Here is a 20,143-nt window from a genome sequence, read left to right on the forward strand (position 1 = left end):
TGATCTCGGCTCATTGCAACCTGTGTCTCCAGTGTTCAAGTGATTCTCCTACCTCAGCTTCCCGAGTAGCTGGGATTACAGGCATGTGCTGCCACGCTTGACTAATTTTTGTATTTTTAGTAGAGACGGGGTTTTGCCATGTTGGTCAGGTTGGACTCAAACTCCTGACCTCAGGTGATCTGCCCACCTCGGCCTTCCAAAGTGTTGGGATTACAGGCATGAGCCACCACGCCCCCCAAAAATAGGAAATGCAGACAGAAAATTATGCACAAAACTTTTATTGATTACAGTGAAAAACTATATGTAACCTAAATGACTAATATCAAAGAAATGGTTACATAATTTATTGTACTTTTGTGTGGCTAAATATTATTTATTAAAAGGCTCTTTTAATGATATAGAGAAATGTTAATTATGAAAAACGGACACAAAAGCAAATATATGTAAAATATGTAAAACATAACGGGATATTTATAAATTATATACAGTTGGTCCTTGGCTTAAAATGGTTTGACTTGCAATTTTTCGACTTTGTGATGGTGTGAAAGGGGTATGCATTCAGTAGAAACTGTACTTCAAGTACCCATACAACCATTCCGCTTCTCACTTTCAATATAGTATTTAATAAATTACATGAATTATTTAACACTTCATTGTAAAATAAGCTTTGTGTTAGATGATTTTGCCCTACTGTAACCTAATGTAAATGTTCCAAGCACATTTAAGGTAGGCTAGGCTAAGTTATAATGTTCAGTAATTTGGGTATATTAAATACATTTTTGACTTACAATATTTTCCAATTGTAATGGTTTTATTGGGATGTAACCCCACTGTAAATTGAGAAGCACTGAATGACAGATAATTAATATCTATTACTATGTTGTAAAATATGGTAGCTGCTAGCCACCTGTGACTATTAATTAAGTAAAGTAAAAAATTTTAGTTTATCAGTCACATTAGCTACATTTCAAGTGCCTAAGAGTTATATGTGGCTAGTGGTTACTGTATTGGACAGGAAAGATACAGAACATTTCCATCATAACAGAAAGCTGTACTGGACAGCACTGTTCTAGAATATGTATAGAATTCAAGTCAATATGAAGAGACAACCCAACAGAAATATAGCAAAGTATATGAAGAAGCAATTAATTCAGGGTAAACAAAGAATGACTAACAGTGCTAGTTGGCATTCTGGTTGACCAGTGTCCATAACATATGTTGAATACCACCCCTTGCCAATAAAAAAATGCTCAATCTAAATATTAATTAGGGAAATGAAAATTAAAACCCTAATGTGTGATTGTCTCACAAACATTACATTAACAACAATTAAAATGCCTAAAGACACACTGTTGACAGGAATATGGACCAAAAGAACTCTCATATAGAGTGGAAGGGACAATACCTAGTGAAGTTGAAGATTTACACACTTTATGACTGCATTCCTAAAGAAACCTTCACATTGTGCACAAGGAGGTGTGTATGAGGATGTTCACTGCGACATGGTTTATAATTGCAGAATACTCAAAAATAATCTAAATGTTCATTATGATATAATGGGAAATAAGTTTTTATACATTTATACAATGGAGTGCTATACTGCTTTGGGTATGAGCGAATGAATGATGGTTATAATAATCAAATTAGGGTCGTCTCAAAAACCTACAGTTGAGTGAAAAAAACATATTGAAAGTTCAAGGATACATACTGTATGGTACCAATTTTAAAGAACAGTACAATATTAAGAACATTTACATACTAGGTAAATTTTTTAATGTTTGAGTAGAAATGATCTAAACCAAGCCCAGAACATTATTTCTTGTGGGGGAAGAAGGGAACGAGATTAGGCAAGGCTGCTTTAGTATTGGAAATGTCTCATGTCTTAATCAGGATGGTAAGTGGGTATTTATTATTTTTTTCTCTGTATCTTTTAAAAAGTTTTAAATAGTTCAAAATATAAAAGCAAACAAAAACAACAACAGCAAAAAACAACAAAAACAAAATAAAAAACAGGAAAAAGATGTTAAGAGCAGTTACTACTCAGTATTAATAATTGTTATTGTTTTAAATTTTTTATTCATAAATGGAGTGGTTTAAATTTCAGAAATGCCTTAGAGATTGTCTCAGAATCTGTTAATTCACAGGAATGAAACAAATGAACAAAACTTAATTATAATATTTTCTTCCCATCAAAGAAAGCTTTTCTTTTCCTGTGAGTCTTCTAGTGTGGGCCAAATTTTTGCTTCAAGCAGCTACTGAAGTTGACATTATTTCTTAGGGAATGGGTCCATTGATTTCATACACTTCTACCAGGAAGTTTCCTTGATAGCCTGAGTTTTCTTCTCTTTAACATCAACCATTCACAGCCAGTTGAACAACCTTGTACCAAGATAAATATCAAATCCTCTCTCCTTGGTATATGCTTTTCAAATATTTGTAGACTGTTATCATACTCTCCTTTGTCATCACTTAGCCAAGCTGTGCAGCTTAAGTCCTTTAATCTTTCCTCATAAATCAGACCCTCTTGCATTCTAGTCATATTTGTTTCTTTTCTGTAGGGTCCTTCTTGTTTTCTTTTAGAAATACAATTCTTAATAGTTCACCCAAGAGTACCAAAATTATCAGTTGAGAAAAAAAAAAAACAAAACAAACCCAGACCTCTGTAGCTGGCCTATGATCTGGCACCTCTTTTAGTACGATTGTAATAGCAAGCATATTAGTGAAATTAAAATGAGCGTATTTTACTATTTTAAAGATAATCACTCCTCCCTTTCTTTTTGTGTTACACTTACTGGATATTATTTGATTTATGCAATTTACATCATCTTTGTATCCAGTTGTTAACATATCCAAAACAAAATTAATTTTAAGGTTTTTTGGGACCCTTTTGCCCCTTGTTGATGTTGCACATATTGCTAGCTTTGATTACACAAAACTATTATTTACCAATATGAGAGTTTTTAAAAGTATTAGAATTAAAGTTACATACTTTATTTCTTAATATGTGTTTCTTTAGCATGCTAACATTTTTTATTGGGAAATGTATTATTCACAACACCCATACTCACCCAAATACACAAACACATGCATAGAATTTTAAAAATAATCATAATTTGAAAACTCAAGCCCTTTCTCATAACTGAAAAGAGAGAAGTCCTCTGTGCACCCACTTCAATCACTTTTTCATTCCTACTTATCAGAAGTTACCACTCTCCAGAATACGGTGTTACTGTTTGTTTTTCTATAAAGTTTGCCACTTACAAATAGATCTCTCAACAACATATTGTTTATTATTTGCCCAGTTATATCCTACATAAAAAGAGGTTCCTTGTTTTCCCTGTGACTTTCTGCTTTCATTCAATGCTAGGTTTTGTGATTCTTTAATGCCAATATATGAAGTTCTAATTTATTTGTACTCCTGTATAATATTCCATTGTAGGAAACTATCCCAATGCATTTATTCATTCCATTGTGGTTGGGGCTTTTTTTTTTTTTTGCCTGAAAAACAATGGTGACACAAGCAGTTCTCCAGGTACACATCTATAGGAGTGGAATTCCAGGTCCTAAGATATACTCATCTTTAACTTTACTAGTAAAGCTGAAATTATTTTCCAGAGTGGTTGTATCAACTCCTGTCTCTCCAGCTGTGTGTGATCATTACTTTTGTACCTATTCTTATGCTTAGTATTAAATGACATTTTAGTTTTTGCCAGTCTTGTAGGTGTAAAATCGTGTCTGTGTTTTTTATTTGGAAATTGTTTTTAACAACTGATGAGCTAGAATGTATTTTTGGATTTTTATTGGCCAATTCTCTTCTGTGAAATGTTTGCTCAAATCATATCATTTTTTATTTTCAATTTTTAATCCTTAAGAGTTCTTTATATGTTCTGGATACTAATATCCTGTAAGTTATGTGTTGTAAATAACTTCTTCCTGTTAGTGACATGACTCAATACTCTATTGTATCTTTTGATGAAGATTTTTTTAAATTTTATGGTTAGTGCTTTTTATATCTTGTTTTTTAAAAAGTTATGTGTATTCCAAGATTATAATAATATTCTCTATAAACTTGAAAGCATAAAGTTGCTCTGAACATTTAAGTTATTTCATTTGTAATTGGTTTTTGTTCATATTTTTTATTGTGGTAAACTACATGTAAAATATACTATCTCAGCCATTTTTGAGTTTACAGTTTTGTGGTATTAAGTACATTGGTATCATTGTGTAACCATCACCACCAACCACCTTCAGAACTCTTTCCATCTTGCAAGACTGAAACTCTCTACTCATTGAACATAACTCCCATCTTCCCTCTACCATGTGCCTGGCCACTACCATTCTACTTTCTGTCTCTATGATTTCTACTACTCTAGAATCCTCTTTAAGTAGAATCATACAATATTTGTCTTCTGGTGACTGACTTATTTCACTTACCATAATGTACTCAAGGTTCATCCATGTTGTAGCATATGTCAGAACATCATTCCCTTTTAAGGCTGAATGATATTCCATTGTATGTATATACAGTACCACATTTTGCTAATCCATTCATCTGTCGATGGACATGTGGCTTGCTTCCACGTTTAAGCTATACTGACTAATGCTGCTATGAACGTGGTTGTACAAATATCTCTTTGAGATCCTGCTATAATTTTTTTGGCTATATACCCAGAAGTAGAATTACTGGGTCATATAGTAATTCTATTTTTAATTTTGATTAAATTTTTTGATTAAATTTAATTATTAAAATTAAAATGTAATTTAATTAACATTTTTAATTTAATTTTGCTATGTAAAACCAAACTGTTTTACATAGCAGCTGTACTAGGTTACATTCTCACCAACAATGCACAAGGATTCCAATTTTTTCACATCCTTGACAACATTTGTTATTTTTGCTGTGTGTATTTATGTGTGTTTTTGTGTTTATAGTAGCCATCCCAGTGGGTGTGATGTGGTATCTCATTTAGGGTTTGATCTGCATTTCCCTAATAATGGTAACATTGAGCATATTTTAATGTATTTGCTAGTCATTCATATATCTTCTCTGGAGAAGTGTATATCAAGTCCTTTGCCCAGTATGAATCCTTTTGTTTACTTTTATGTTGTTAAGTTTTAGGAGTTCTCAATATATTCTGTATATTAATCCCTTATGAAACATGATTTGCAAATATTTTCTGTCATTCCATACATTGCCTTTCTATTCTGATCATAGTGTCATGTACAGTTACATGCATAACTTTTATGAACAAAAGTGTTTCTTTTTTTTGGGGGGGGGGAAGCAGAGTCTCACTCTGTCACCAAGCTGGAGTGTAGTCTCGGCTCACTACAACCTCCGCCTCCCAGGTTCAAGCGATTCTCCTGCCTCAGCCTCTCAAGTAGCTGGGACTACAGGTGCGTGCCACCATGCCCAGCTAATTTTTGTATTTTTAGTAGAGATGGGGTTTCATCATATTGGCCAGGATGGTCTCGATCTCTTGACCTCATGATCTGTCCACCTCAGCCTCCCAAAGTGCTGGCATTATAGGCACGAGCCTTTTTTATGAAGTACAATTTGTCTATTTTTTGTTGTTGCCTGTGTTTTAGTGTCATATACAACATTTTTTTTCCAAATCACATGTCATGAATATTTTACTCTATGTTTCCTTCTAAAATTTTTATAGTTTTAGCTCCTACATTTAGATATTTGATTCATTTTTGGTTAATTTTTGTATATGGTGTTAGGTAAAGGTCTGACTTTATTCCTTTGAATGTGGACATCCAGTTTTCCCAGCACCCTGTGTTAATAGGACTGTTCTTTCCCCATTGAATGGTTTGGCACCCCTATCAAAAATTATTTTACCATATCTATGAGAGTTTGTTACTGGCCTCTCTATTCTATTCCATTGGTCTCTGTGTCTGTCTTCATGACAGTACCATATTGTTTTGATTACTGTAACTTTATAGTATGTTTTGAAATCAGGAAGTCTTCTCTGACTTTGCTCTTCGTTTTCAAGATTGTTTGGCTACCCAGGGTCCCTTGAGATTCCACAGATATTTTTAGGATGGATTTTTCTTTTTCTGAAAAAACTGTCACTAGAATTGCACTGAATCTATATCTCACTCTAGGCAGTATTGCTATCTTTTTTTTTTTTTTTTTTTTTTTGACACGGAGTCTCGCTCTGTCGCCCAGGCTGGAGTGCAGTGGCCAGATCTCAGCTCACTGCAAGCTCCGCTTCCCGGGTTTACACCATTCTCCTGCCTCAGCCTCCCGAGTAGCTGGGACTACAGGTGCCCGCCACCTCGCCCGGCTAGTTTTTTGTATTTTTTTTAGTAGAGACGGGGTTTCACCATGTTGGCCAGGATGGTCTCGATCTCCTGACCTCGTGATCCGCCCGTCTTGGCCTCCCAAAGTGCTGGGATTACAGGCTTGAGCCACCGCACCCGGCCTAGTATTGCTATCTTAAATATTAATTCTTCTAATCCATGAGAATAGAATGTTTGTTTATTTATTTATGTCTTCTTTAATTTCTTTCAGCTCTTTTATGTAGTTTTTATTGTACAAGTCTTTCACTTCCTTGGTTAAATTAGTTTTAAAGTATTTTATTCTTTATGATGCTATTGTAGATGAAATTGTTTTCTTAATTTTCTTTTCAGGCTGTTCACTATTAGTGAATAGAAATGCAACTAGTTTTTACATGCTGACTTTGAATCCTGCTACTTTGTTGAATCCATTTATTAGTTTTGTGTGTGTGTGTGTGTGTGTCATTTTTTAGGGTTTTCTACATATAAAATTATATCATCTGTGAATAGAGATTTTTTACTTCTTCCTTTTCAATTTGGATGCCTTGTTTTTTTAATTTTAATTTTCTGTTTGCCTAACTACTCTAGCTAAGACTTCTAGTACCATGGTGAGTAGAAGTGATGAAAGCAGACTTGCTTTGTTCCTGATCTTAGAGGAAAAGCTTTTGGTTTTTCACCATTAAGTATGATGTTTTCTATAGACTTTTCATAAATAACTTTTATTATATTGAGGTGGTTTTTCTATATGGCTGGTTTGTTGAGTATTATTATCATGAAAGGATATGGAATTTTTTCAAATACTTTTTCTGTACCTAATGAGATTATCATTTTTTTATTCCATTAATGTGATGTAATACATTTATTGATTTTTATATATTGAACCATCCTTGCATTCCAGAAATAAATCTCACTTATTTATGGTGTATAATCCTATTAATATGCTGTGGAATTTGGATTACTAATATTTTGTGGAGAGTTTTTGCATCAAAGTTCATAAGGGATATTGGTCTGCAGTTTTCTTGCCTTGCAATATCTTTGTCAGACTTTGGTATCAGGGCAATATTGGCCTCACAGAGTAAGTTACAAAGTACTCCTTCCTCTTCAATTCCTGGGAAAACTTTGAGATGTATTGGTATTAGTTCCTCTTTAAATGTTTGGTGCAATTCACTGCTGAAGCCAACTCTGGAGCTTTTCTTTGAGTATGTTGGTTAATTACCACAAATTTGTAAAATTTCCAGTTTTTTTGCTATTATTTATTTCCAAGTTCATCCCATGTTGGTTGAAGAAGATACATTGTATGACATCTATCTTTTCAAATTCACTGAGACTTAGTTTGTGGCCTAACATATGGTGTATCCTGGAAGATGTCCATGTGTCCTTGAAAAGAATGTGTATTCTGTTGTTGTTGGGTAGATTATTCTGTATACGTTTGTTCAATCTAGTTGGTTTATTGTGCCGCCACATCCTCTATATTCTTACTTAACTTCTGTCTGGTTGTTCTGTCCATTATTGAGAATGAGGTGTTAAAGTCTCCAACTATTATTGTAAAACAGTTCATTTCTCCCTTTAATTTTGTCAATTTTTCTTCATATATTTTGATTATCTGTTATTGTCTGTTATCTGTACATACCTATTATTAGGTACATAAAGGGTTATGATTGTTAGACCTTTTTTGCTTTGTCAAAATTTTGTTAATATATAATATCCTTGTCTCTTGCACACCTTTTAAAATTTAGAGTCTATTTTGTCTAACTCCATTCTGCCAATATCTGTCCTCTAATTGGAGAGATTGATTCATTTACATTTAAAGTAATTACCATTAATCAACGCCTCATTATCCTCCATTACCCACTACACTTCCTAGCATCTTGTAACCACTATTCTATTTTCTAACTTCATGTGATCAAATTTTTTATCTCCCATATATGAGTGAGAACATGTGATATTTGTCTTTCTGTGCCTGGCTTATTTCACTTGCCACAGTATTTTCTAGTTTCATCCATGTTGTTGCAATTGACTTTTAAATTGATCTTGGATTCAGCAACTTTGCTAAAAAAATTTTATTGTTAACCATAATTTTTGTGTAATTTGTTTTAGTTTTTCAGTGAAATCAGTTACATCAGCAGCAAATAATGCTAATATTGTCTCTTCCTTTTTGGTACTTAATCTGTCATTACTTTTTTGAGTTCATTATTATTCTAGCTATAAACTCTGGTATAGTGTTGAGTAAAAAAGGTGAGAGCAGGCAACTTTATCTTGTTTGTGATTTTCCAGATAATTTTTATAGTATTTTGCCACTAAGTAAGACATTTGCTGTGGGCTTCTGATAGATATTCTTTGTATAATAATTAAGTTTTCCTCTGTTTCTAGCACACACACACACACGGCGGGGGTGGGGAGAGAGAAAGAAAGAAAGAGAAAGAGAGAGAGAGGTTAATGAATGGTAGTGGATTTTAAACAAACTCTTTTTCCTGCATCAGTTGAGATGATTGTATAATATACAGCATTCTCCTGTTTGTTGTTAATATGATGAATTTAAACCTAACTTGAGTATGATCGTACTTATACACTACTTAATTTTGTTTGTTAATATTTTGTTTAATATTGTCTTAAGTGTAGTAATAAGTGAGATTGAAATATGATTTTTCTTTTTCTGTTCTTGTCTAGTTTTGACATATATGTTTTCAAGTGAATTGGGAAGTTATTCTTTTTTTCTGTTGTCAGAAAAAAATCTGTTAAGCTTGAAATTGTCTGTTTCCTGAATGCTTGATAAAAGGTCACCTGTTAAAATCTTTTGAGTCTATTTTTTTCTTTGTAAAAATATTTTTGATTACTAATTATATTTCTTTAATGGAAATAAGAGTATTCTTTTATTCCTACTTTAATTTAGTATCATACTGTGTATTGTCATTTTTGGGGTTTATATTTCTCTGTTTCTCTTTTCCTATATCACAAAATCACGTATTGAGATGAAAAAACTCGACTTTCCACATAAGAGAAAAAATATATGAAAAGTGCAAACTTTTCTAAAATTAAGATTTAGGTAAATTTTTGTTATGCTTATCCAACAAATGTTAGTTTTCTATTTTGTCATATAACTTCCTTCCTTTAAGGATTAAATTATTTATTTTCTTGTTTTCTATATTATTTTTCCTATTTTTATTGACAGTAACATTCCTTGACAGTGCAATGATAATTGGTGCTCATAACTGGAAAACCAAAGCATTGAAAGTTTTTGAAGCATTTCTTAAATTAAGATAGATTAGTAAATAGAGTGGATTGGGATCAACTGTGCTATTATATCAGTTTATGATAATTATTAAATAAGTTATTAATTAAAAAATTAATAACTATACTTGAAAAGAGATAAATAAAGCTAAAAATTTAAACCTCATTTTAAAAAATGAATTTCTACTTTATTTTCAATATAAAGCTTATTTAAATCTTATATCAAATAAGTCAACAAGGAATCAGGGCTTCTAAAATATCTGGGGTTAAAGGACTCAAAAATGTTCCCAGTTCCTTTGACTCTACCAATATAAGTTCTAGAAAGACAGGATGGGAACCCAATCTGTCTATGACAGTAATTAAGTTTTTGTCTACTAAACATCCTCAATATGACAGAGATAAAGGCATACAGTCTAGAAATAAATGTGAGAAAATTATGAGAAAGAACCAAATTTTGTCCTTGCCAGGGACACTTTATGTCCTTTATTATATTCATAATTTCATTATTTCCCCAAACTTTTGATTACAATCTGGTTTGTTAAAATTTTGTTTGGGGAGGAGGAACAATCAGTTATGGCCTGGGAGACTGATTTGCTGAGGCTCCGGTTCTGTCATGAATATACATTTGTTCTTTCTGTCTGGATTTCTTGTAAGTATACCAGCACAGTAGCATTGTAAGTTATTTGTCACTTTTCTAATTTTCTGAAAATGGCTTGAGTATGCTTTCCCCAAGAGATGTGAAAGAACAATACATGCCTGAATTTAGGGTAGAAGAAACTTTTTGTGGGACAGTCCAGTGCACTAGCTTGAGAATCGAAAGTTAGACTCCAATAAAAATTTTAGTAGTACTTACCTCTGAGACTGAAGAAATTAATTTATGTTCAATTATCTCATTTACTTAATTTGTAAAAAGGGAGGTTGGATTTGACAATTCCTGATCCTCTTATAGTTAAAATAATTTCAATAGTTCCAAAGGCAGATCTTCCTAAACTTATGCCATTAGCAAATGTGTACTTAAATTTCTAAAAGTTGTGAAAACTGACAAATATTCAAAGCTAAAATTTGAAGTGATAGGAAAAATATTCTAACTATGAAACTATTTATTGAAGGTTTGAAAACCATTTGGCTGACATGTCTCATTTATTCAGTTACACAATCGAAACAGTTTACTCAAATCTCATAAGTTCTCATGGTTTGCAAGATAAAGAAGAATTTAATTTTATGGATTTGTATTTTACTAGAATAGTACTTTGGAAGCATATAGTTGATAATGATGTATTTGTTTTCATTTTTCTAAATTATAGGGTGGCTTCACTCGTAAATATTCGCTTAGCTCAAAAACTGGAACACTTCTTCCAGAATTCCCCAGCGCTCAACACCTTGTATACCAAGGATGCATTTCTAAGGACAAGGTATCAATTACAGATACTTCTCTATTGATTTCCTGATATGTTGGCTCCATATGTCAATTTGCTGGGAATTTCATGGCACTGCAGGAAGCAATCAGAAATCTTCATAATCAAACATAATTGACTGATTTATAGGAGAGGCAAACCTTTGTTAACATTGATTAACACTTCCAATTAATTATTTACCATCTCCATGATAGTGTGTAATCAGAAGGTGGTAAAATAAACCTTAAAAACTAAACATTATTTTTTATTTAAAGCTCTATTGAGGAAGAAAATACTAGAATGTGTCTGTCACATACACTTTCTTCAATTAAAAGTTTTATGTTTTCAATTATCTCCATTTTATTTCAGTAAATGGTAATCAAGCATTTCTCTAGGACAGAATCTGTGCCTAGCACTGAGGGACATGCTAGATGAATGCAAGGACTATGCTAGATGAGCAGGAACTTTCCTTACTTCTAAAATTCTGTGTTCTCTTATATTTGCATTATTTTTAAAGTTAAGAAAGAATCATTTTCATTGGGATTCAGTTTATAAATAATTCTTAATATGACTTTTCAATGTTTATGTAATAGAGTGTAAACTAAATCTTCTATTTCTGTACTTCTAAAGTCATTTGTCGGGGATCTGTTGGCTGTTTAGTAGCAGAGACCATTATTAAATTAGAGCATAATTATTTCTACATTTTTGTTTCAACCAAAGTACACATTTCATTAGCATTTGAAGAAGACATCTCTTATAGTATATTGAGTCAGTTCATATTTCTGAGATACAAAGATAGAGGAATGTGATTAATATCCAGATGCTTTACTTTAGTGATGGGCTTTTTGTAGAAATGAAGTAAAGATAGCACGTTGATTTAAAAAAATGTTTATTGGCATATAAGTAGAGATGCATAGTAACTTACAGGGTTCATTTTTATGACAGTCATACTCTGTTAGTTAAGGATAGGCAAAATATTCTTTAAAAAAAATGAAAACATGTCTTTTGCAGCAACATGGATGCAGCTGGAGGCCATTAACATAAGCAAATTAATGCAGGAGAAGAAAACTAAATACTACATGTTCTCACTTATAAGTGAGAGCTAAGCACTGGGTATTCCTAGTCATAAAGTGGCGACAGTAGACACTGGGGACTACTGCTGGGGAAGGGGGAAGAGGGAAATGGGTTGAAAAACTAACTGTTGGATACTAGGCTCAATATCTGGGTAATTGGATCATTCGTATTCCAAACCTCAGCATCTCTTGGTATACTTATGTAACAAACATGCGTGTGTACCCTGTAAGTCTAAAATAAAAGTTGGAAAAAAAAATAAAGTAAAATATACCCTTAAAAAAAGAATAGGCAAAGTATTGAAGATAATTCTCAAATGCCATATCCAAGGAAGTCTCTCAAACTATGTTCACTTCTGACTGTTTTCTCCCATTACATTGCTCAAGTTTATCACATACTTTTTGCCTTATAGATGTAATGTGTGATATGATGACTTCATATTTGAAAATCCCCCAGTGAATGTTAACATGTGGCAGTTTGTGAGGATTCCTGTGGAAATCAGGGGGATCTCAGTCTTCTGAGGGAGGGTTTCATTGAGTTACTTTTGTGGAGAGGATTGCTTCCAGGCAGACTTATCGTGAAGATGTTTGTGGTGTAAATATACCTGGTGAGAGAGAGAGGGGGACCAAAAAGGCAAGCAACAAAGAAGAAAGGAGAGGTGAGAAACAGGTTCCAATAGTTTACCGGGAATTTCATGTTTCTCTGCTGGCCTCCAAGGAAGTTCATACCTGCCAATTTGAAAGACTAGTCTGTAGATCATTTCTCAGGTATCAAGGTGCTTTTATAACCCTTGGTTTCTACGTTCATTCCCAGTGGACTCCATCATCAAAGCCAGGGACTGACACTCTTTTTTGAGAACAGTTTAGCTCTGTCACCTTCTTTGCCATTAGCCAGGCTCCTCAGGTAACTTATCAGTTCCTAGAAAGTGTGGTGGGGCTAAAATCAAGCACTTAAGGCACCTGCTTCTTTTTCTTTTTCCTTTTGAGACAATGTCTTGCTCTGTTGCCCAGGCTGGAGTGCAGTGGCGCGATCTCGGCTCACCGCAACCTTTGCTTCCCGAGTTCAGGGATTCTCCTGCCCCAGCTTCTGTAGGTGGGATTACAAGTGCCTGCCACCATGCCTGGCTAACTTTTGTGTTTTTAGTAGAGACGGGATTTCCCTATGTTGGCCAGGCTCCTCTCGAACTCCTGACCTCAAGTAATCCACCTGCCTCAGCCTCCCAAAGTATTGAGATTACAGGCGTGAGCCACCGCGCCAAGCCAGCACCTGCTTCTTTAAGGCCAAAAGAATGGAGACTGCCCAGTGAAAAGCTGACCCCAGTGAGGGTACTGACTGAAGCCGGGGGCCTGCTGCTCATAGTGTCTCTCGAGGCAGTTGTCTCCCCCACCATGTGCTCACTGTCTTTAGTGGAGCTAAGCCTTGCCTCTGCTCCTGCTCACTCTAATACAATGTCTATTCTCAGAAAATTGACTAAGATTATGTTTACAAAGGATGCAAAGTACACTGGAATTAAAATTTATTGCCCTAAGACTATGTAAGTATTAAATAAACAAATTAAGTATTATACTAACAGTAAGTTTTAAAAATTTTGATGATTTGTATATACAGCAATAAATTTTATAACAAATAGAAATACTTGTGAAGATAAAGGCTTACTTGTACTTTAATAGGTTTCAGGGCTCAAATGATTAATTTTAAAAGAATTTATTGATACAGAATAGATGTACATATTTTGGGGGCACATGTGATAATTTAATATGCTCATATAATTTATACAGATAAATCAGTGTAATTTGGGTTATTGATCACCTTAAATATTTATCTTCTCTTTGTGCTAGAAACATTTGTTCTCTTCTAGCTACTTTGAATATACAACAGATTATTATAAGCTATAATCACCCTACAGATCTGTCAAACACCAGATCTTATTTCTTCTATCAAACTGTGTATTTGTACCCATTAATCAACTTCTCATTATTTTCCTCTCCCCATCCTCTTTCCGACCTCTGGTAACCACCAGTCTACTCTCTACCTTCATGAGATCCACTTGTTTAGGTCCCACATATGAGTGAGAGCATGTGACATTTGTCTTTCTCTGCTTGGCTTATTTTACTTAACATAATGCCCTCCAGTTCTATCCATGTTGCTGCAAATGACAGGGTTTTATTTTTTATGGATGAATTATATTCCCTTGTGTATATACCACATTTTCTTTATCCATTCATCCATTGATAAGCACTTAGGTTGATTCCATATGTTGGCTATTGTGAATAGTGCTGCCATAAACATGGGAGAGCGGATATCTCTCTTTGATATATTCATTTCCTTTTTTTGGATATATACAGAAAGGGTTAATTTTTAACAACAGTTATGATTTCCCTTCCATCTTTCATGTCTTACTCATCCTCATTTTAAACATATGACTTGGAATAATCTGAAAATATAATAGCATTGCCTGAAATATAGAGCAAGTCTCACTTGCATTGATGGTGACATATCCTGCTAGAGGTATTCTATAATCAGCACAGCTCCTTCAAATGGATCAATAATGTTCATGTCATGGTTATACTGCTCTGAGCTAAACCACAGAGATATGTGTATTGGGTTGTGGGAATAAAGGGAAATGCAAAGGGTTAGGATAGGACACCTCCATCACCACCACTACTCTAGATGCTATTGGAATCAAAATAGCTGACATCCATCAGTTTCTTAATATGTACTATGGATTATTCCAAACACTTTATATTTGTTAATTCATTTAGTCTTCCTAGCAACCCTATTTTATAGCTACGGTTATTATCATGTCAATTTTAGATATGAGGAAATTAAAGCACGTAAATATCAAGTGGTGTGCCTAATGTTACGTAACTAGTAATAACTAGTAAGTGGCAAATTAGAGCTGAGATTGAAATCCAGGTAATCTGAAGGCAAAGCTCACACATTCAACCTCTAAACATTGCTTTTTTTCACATAGAGTTCATAACTGGCAACAGGTAGGGAAATTTCTAACATGTAAAATAAAAGTTTTAGTTTGAATGTTATTAAATTGCCAGAATATTATCTAGTTTTAGCCTATTGCAAATTTTAGAATATATTTAAAACTTTTTAAACTATGCCATGCAAATATCCATGGTAACTTGAAAATAGAGACTTTTCATAATAGACATTCAATGTTTGAAACTTTTTTTTGAAAATGCGTCATTTGGTATTATTACTAATTCCAGATAATGTTTAGTAAGGTCTTACTGGGTGCCAGGCACTGTTCCATATGTATCACATCTTATTTTATTTGATTTTCTTAATACCATGTAAGTAATATGTTATTATTACCTACTTAAAAAGCTTGGGGGCTCAGAGACAAAACCACTTTTGCAGTCATACCTGGTAAGTAGTGCAGTGAAGGTGGGCACCCAAGTTGAGCTGACTCCAGAGCCAAAATTTGAAATCGTTATGCCATACTGCTGCAAGCATCCACTTCATAAAACTGTGTGAAGATTTGATGTATTTTACTACTTTATGTTTATTTACCCAAATCTTTGTTACTAGTTTTACTACTTTATGTTTATTTACTACTTTATGTTTATTTACCCAAAAATTAATTTTAAAAAATTTAAATTTAAATTAAAAATTAAATTTTAAAATTTAATATTTTAGTAGGCATAAAACTAGGATGTTACTTTGGTCCATAGTACTCTGAAAAATTACCTTTTTCATACTATACTGTAGTTGTCCATTTGTTTGCTTTTCTCCCTTCACAAGGCACTAAGATCCTTGAAATAAGAATTTTGCCTTAATTTTTGAGTCCTCAACATTGAGCATACTGCTTGGTACATAATAGAATCTTTTAAAAAACGTGTGTTGAACAAATTAACAAGTAAAGGCAGTGTTAAAAGGATGCTTTGGTTAAGCTTTTTCTTCCTTGAAATAGGTTGATACGCTCATAATGATGTACAAAACTCACTGCCAGTGTATCCTGGACAATGCAATTAATGGAAACTTTGAAGAGGTAAGAATGACAAAGAATGCTTTATTGACCCTATTATATATACTTTCATGTTCTGTTCTTAATGAGTTCATGTTAAAGAAAAAAGTCTTAACATACTTTTTACTCTGCAACTAGATCCAGCATTTTTTATTACACTTTTGGCAAGGAATGCCTGACCATCTTCTTCCCTTACTTGAAAATCCTGTTATCATTGACATTTTCTGTGTTTGTGACTCAATTCTTTATAAGGTAAGCACTCTGATATGTCTTAAACATGAGCCATTTATTTCTTTACATAGCATTCTATCTAAATTCTTGCAATATATTTTCAGTAAATGTATTATTTATGGCTGGAGATACACTATCATTTTTTTTCTGATGAGAAAGCAAGCAATTTAATAGTGCACGTTTAATAGTGTATGTGTTTTAATTGAAGTTTACATTAAGTAAAACAAACTCAATTTGTTTTTACAGCTAATAATGAATCTATATGTGGCACACTTATTAATATGTGAAAAATTAGTTAAAATTTATTAACTCTCTAAGGTGTTTTCAGATTAAAATAACACAATGGATTTTTTTTTCACAATGCCAGTGTTTTGGCAGAAAGCAGAATTAGGCACCCTCATGAGATTAATAACTTGAAAATCTCAAAAACCTCTAACTTTAATGCACTGATGTCTAATTCTCTTCTCAAACCAAATCAGAGTTCCTAAGTGTCTACAGAAGGATCTCGAAGACATCCTAAATAAGGACAAACTGATTGTCCTTCTAGCCAAACATTCAATGGGAGATGGAAAGAGGCTAATTCCTGACAGTCTCTTCCCTGGTGGCTACAGGCTCTAAGCTGACGGAGAAAACTATATTGCAATGTGGGTACTTTAAAGTGAGTTTGCCTACATTTGCCTGCTAACTTATCATAAGGAAAAACAAAAGCTTTCCTTTTAAAAAATAATGTGAGTTGGCAAGAAAACCCAAGCTGGACGCTGTTAACGTTTAGGAAATAAAATCCTTCTAAGTTAGTTGCCACTATCAGATTCTCAGCTTTGCAGAAAAGTAAAACAAAAGCTATTTATAGATAAGCTATTTATAGATAAGTCCAGAAGCCCCTCTGCAGACCAAGAACTAATGAGACAGCTTGCATAAGACAGCTCATATTTTTGTCCTCTATCCAGTACTTACTCATCATAGGAGAAAGGAGGAATAAAGTACAATATATTTTCTGCCTTTAGTTCAAGTTCAAGTTGAAAAAAATTTCAAAGAAGAGTAAGGATTGTCTTTTTTTTTTTTTCTGGATTGAATATGAATGCCATTCTTTAGAGAAAAACAGTTTAATTTGCATTAATTGTTTGTAATACTTAACACTTGAAAAGGCTCCCTAAAGGGGAGAGGAGGCAGCTCTATGAGTGAGTGTGAGAAAAGACCTGGGGCTCGTCCACACGCATTTCCATCAGAGCAAAGCTTTTTGGACTGTCATTCAGTTTGTCCAGGAAATACTTTTAAAACATATTTTTCCCTTTAAGTGATCTATTTTTTTAGTCTGGTATAAAAATCCTGACTTTAAATATCTTTAAATGAACCCAGTTTCTCCCCCTCATGATGGACCCAGGCAGTCACAGTGAGCTCTGTAAGTAGAACGATGTAAGATGAGTTTCTAAAAAATCTTCCTCCCACCTCTAGAAAGTGGTCAGCTTTTCATCATAAAACAGTATATGATTACCACGGACCAATCCATTGGTAATTAACATACTGAGCATATACGTATACAGTGCTCTCTCTTGTTTTTATTGTCATACATGCTCACACACAACTCATACATACATTCATGTTAGAGATAAAATTATAACTTTCAGAAAGGAGTTAAATGTTATTCTCTAGGAAGCTAGGAATAAAAAGTAGTTGGCCAATAATATGTCTTTCTATAGAAATACTACGTGAAGATTTGTATTAACCTCTTTTGCTATGATTAAGGTTCTTACAGATGTACTAATTCCTGCAACAATGCAAGAAATGCCTGAAAGGTATGTTCAGTTAATAAAACATGAGCATTCCTAGTATAGGATTTAACTTTATACATTATATTAGAAGAAAACATTAGGTAGTAATTTATTCATTTATCAAGAAGACTATTTTCTACTTGTGTCCCTTTGTATTTGCTGGAAGCGATGTGTCTTATAGTTGGGCCTCAATAAACAAAATGGGTGAAACAATCCTTCAATCCCTTTAATTTGAGAGTGGCTAAAGTGAAAAATAGATTTAAGCACTGTTGACCTTCGAGAAATTTTTCAATGGAAACTAGCTGGAGTATGATAAAAAAGATAATGGAAAATAACCACAAGAATAAAAACTATAGGATAAATTATTATATTTTATTATTAACTTTTGTCTTAATTACAAAAGCAGAAAGTGGCATGATGAAATCACTGCCTTCTTTTAACAAAGGAATAAAATCTCAAATAGTTTATTGAAACAATACCAGAAGATTTTTCAAAAAACTTTTCAATATAAGAACAATAGAATTCTGAAAAAAACCCCAACTTTTTCTCTGAAAACAAAATCTAATGAAATGATAAAATTTATTTTAGTACTTTGGGGGTACAAATTCATATAGGACTGGACATAGTTGGTGCTCCAAAAATAGATGTTGCTTGATAAAACAAATTTTACTTTTTATTTATCTTTTCCTCTAGATTATTTCATCTATATGATAGTTGGTATTAGCCTGACCAATAATGTCTTTTAATTATCAATTGTAGTCTTTAAATATCTATTCTGTACTCTGAATTGGGTACTTGAAGTGGAGTTTGAAGAGCTTGAGTGTTTTGACCAAGATGATAACAAAACATCTCATGTACCCCATAAATATATACACCTACTATGCATCCACAAACATTTAAAAAATATATCATAGAAAAGATGATAAATGGCAGACCTAGGCTGTCTGACTTCAAAAGTACTGCTCATGAAATCATAGAATAATAATATACTTCAATTAAAATATAACTGTTTAATGCATTTTTTAACAATGAAGCATTTAACATATAGCCTTCTTTGTAGCTTATTAGCAGACATAAGAAATTTTGCTAAAAATTGGGAACAGTGGGTTGTTTCATCCTTGGAAAACTTGCCAGAAGCCCTAACTGATAAGAAAATACCTATTGTGCGAAGATTTGTATCTTCTCTGAAACGACAAACATCTTTCTTACATCTTGCTCAGGTATGTTGATTGCTAAGCTGAGAGCATTTGAATTACCATATAAAAAATGAATCTTCTGGCCGGGCACGGTGGCTCAAGCCTGTAATCCCAGCACTTTGGGAGGCCGAGACGGGCGGATCACGAGGTCAGGAGATCCAGACCATCCTGGCTAACACGGTGAAACCCCGTCTCTACTAAAAAACACAGAAAAAACTAGCCGGGCGAGGTGGCGGGCGCCTGTAGTCCCAGCTACTCGGGAGTCTGAGGCAGGAGAATGGCGGGAACCCGGGAGGCGGAGCTTGCAGTGAGCTGAGATCCAGCCACTGCACTCCAGCCTGGGCGACAGAGCGAGACTGCGTCTCAGAAAAAAAAAAAAAAAAAAGAATCTTCTGATAAGGACAGATTGAGGAACTTTCACAGATTGAAGGGAGCTAAGTAGACAACAACTAAATGCAACATGAGACCCAAAAATGAATGCTATGATAAAAAAAGCACATTAGTGGGAAAGCTGGTGAAATTCGAATTATGTCTGTAGTTAATAGTATTGTACCATTGTTAATTTCCTGATTTGGGTAATATACAATAGTTACAGAAGATGATAAGAAGCTGGATGGAGAGTATATGGAAATACTCTGCACTACCTTTGCAACCTCTCTGTGATTTGAAATTTAAAAAACTTGAATGCAATTTAACATTTATTTGCCATGTGAATCTAATTGCTACAAATAAGGTTGTGAGAAATTAGCCTATGTGATACTTAATATTGTGAAACCACAAACTTAACACATTTTAAACTGCCGACTAATCATAGCTCTTTTAAGTAGGGAGAACAAAAGTCATTCATAAATTAAGAATTACACATTGTATATTGTTAAAATCGACTTCTCTTTCCCCAAAATGATTATTTGCTTTATGAAGATTTCTTGCCTTCTAAATTTTAAAAGACAAGCTTGAGATAATTTCAGATAGGAAATGTAACATTTAAAA

The 20,143-nt window shown here is 33.5% G+C and overlaps 1 protein-coding gene across 1 annotated transcript in view; it reads left to right on the plus strand.

Moving 5' to 3' along the window:
• The window catches only part of RFX6 (regulatory factor X, 6), a 58,698-nt gene that overhangs the window by 26,325 nt on the left and 12,230 nt on the right, over positions 1 to 20,143 (plus strand). Inside the window, exons 7-11 of the mRNA XM_012002344.1 lie at positions 10,815 to 10,922; positions 15,904 to 15,981; positions 16,096 to 16,209; positions 17,932 to 17,981; positions 19,018 to 19,177. Coding sequence (XP_011857734.1) covers positions 10,815 to 10,922; positions 15,904 to 15,981; positions 16,096 to 16,209; positions 17,932 to 17,981; positions 19,018 to 19,177 — 510 coding nt within the window. The remainder of the gene's footprint in view (positions 1 to 10,814; positions 10,923 to 15,903; positions 15,982 to 16,095; positions 16,210 to 17,931; positions 17,982 to 19,017; positions 19,178 to 20,143) is intronic.

This window comes from Mandrillus leucophaeus, unplaced genomic scaffold (assembly GCF_000951045.1).
Source record: "Mandrillus leucophaeus isolate KB7577 unplaced genomic scaffold, Mleu.le_1.0 Scaffold683, whole genome shotgun sequence".
NCBI lineage: Eukaryota > Metazoa > Chordata > Mammalia > Primates > Cercopithecidae > Mandrillus > Mandrillus leucophaeus.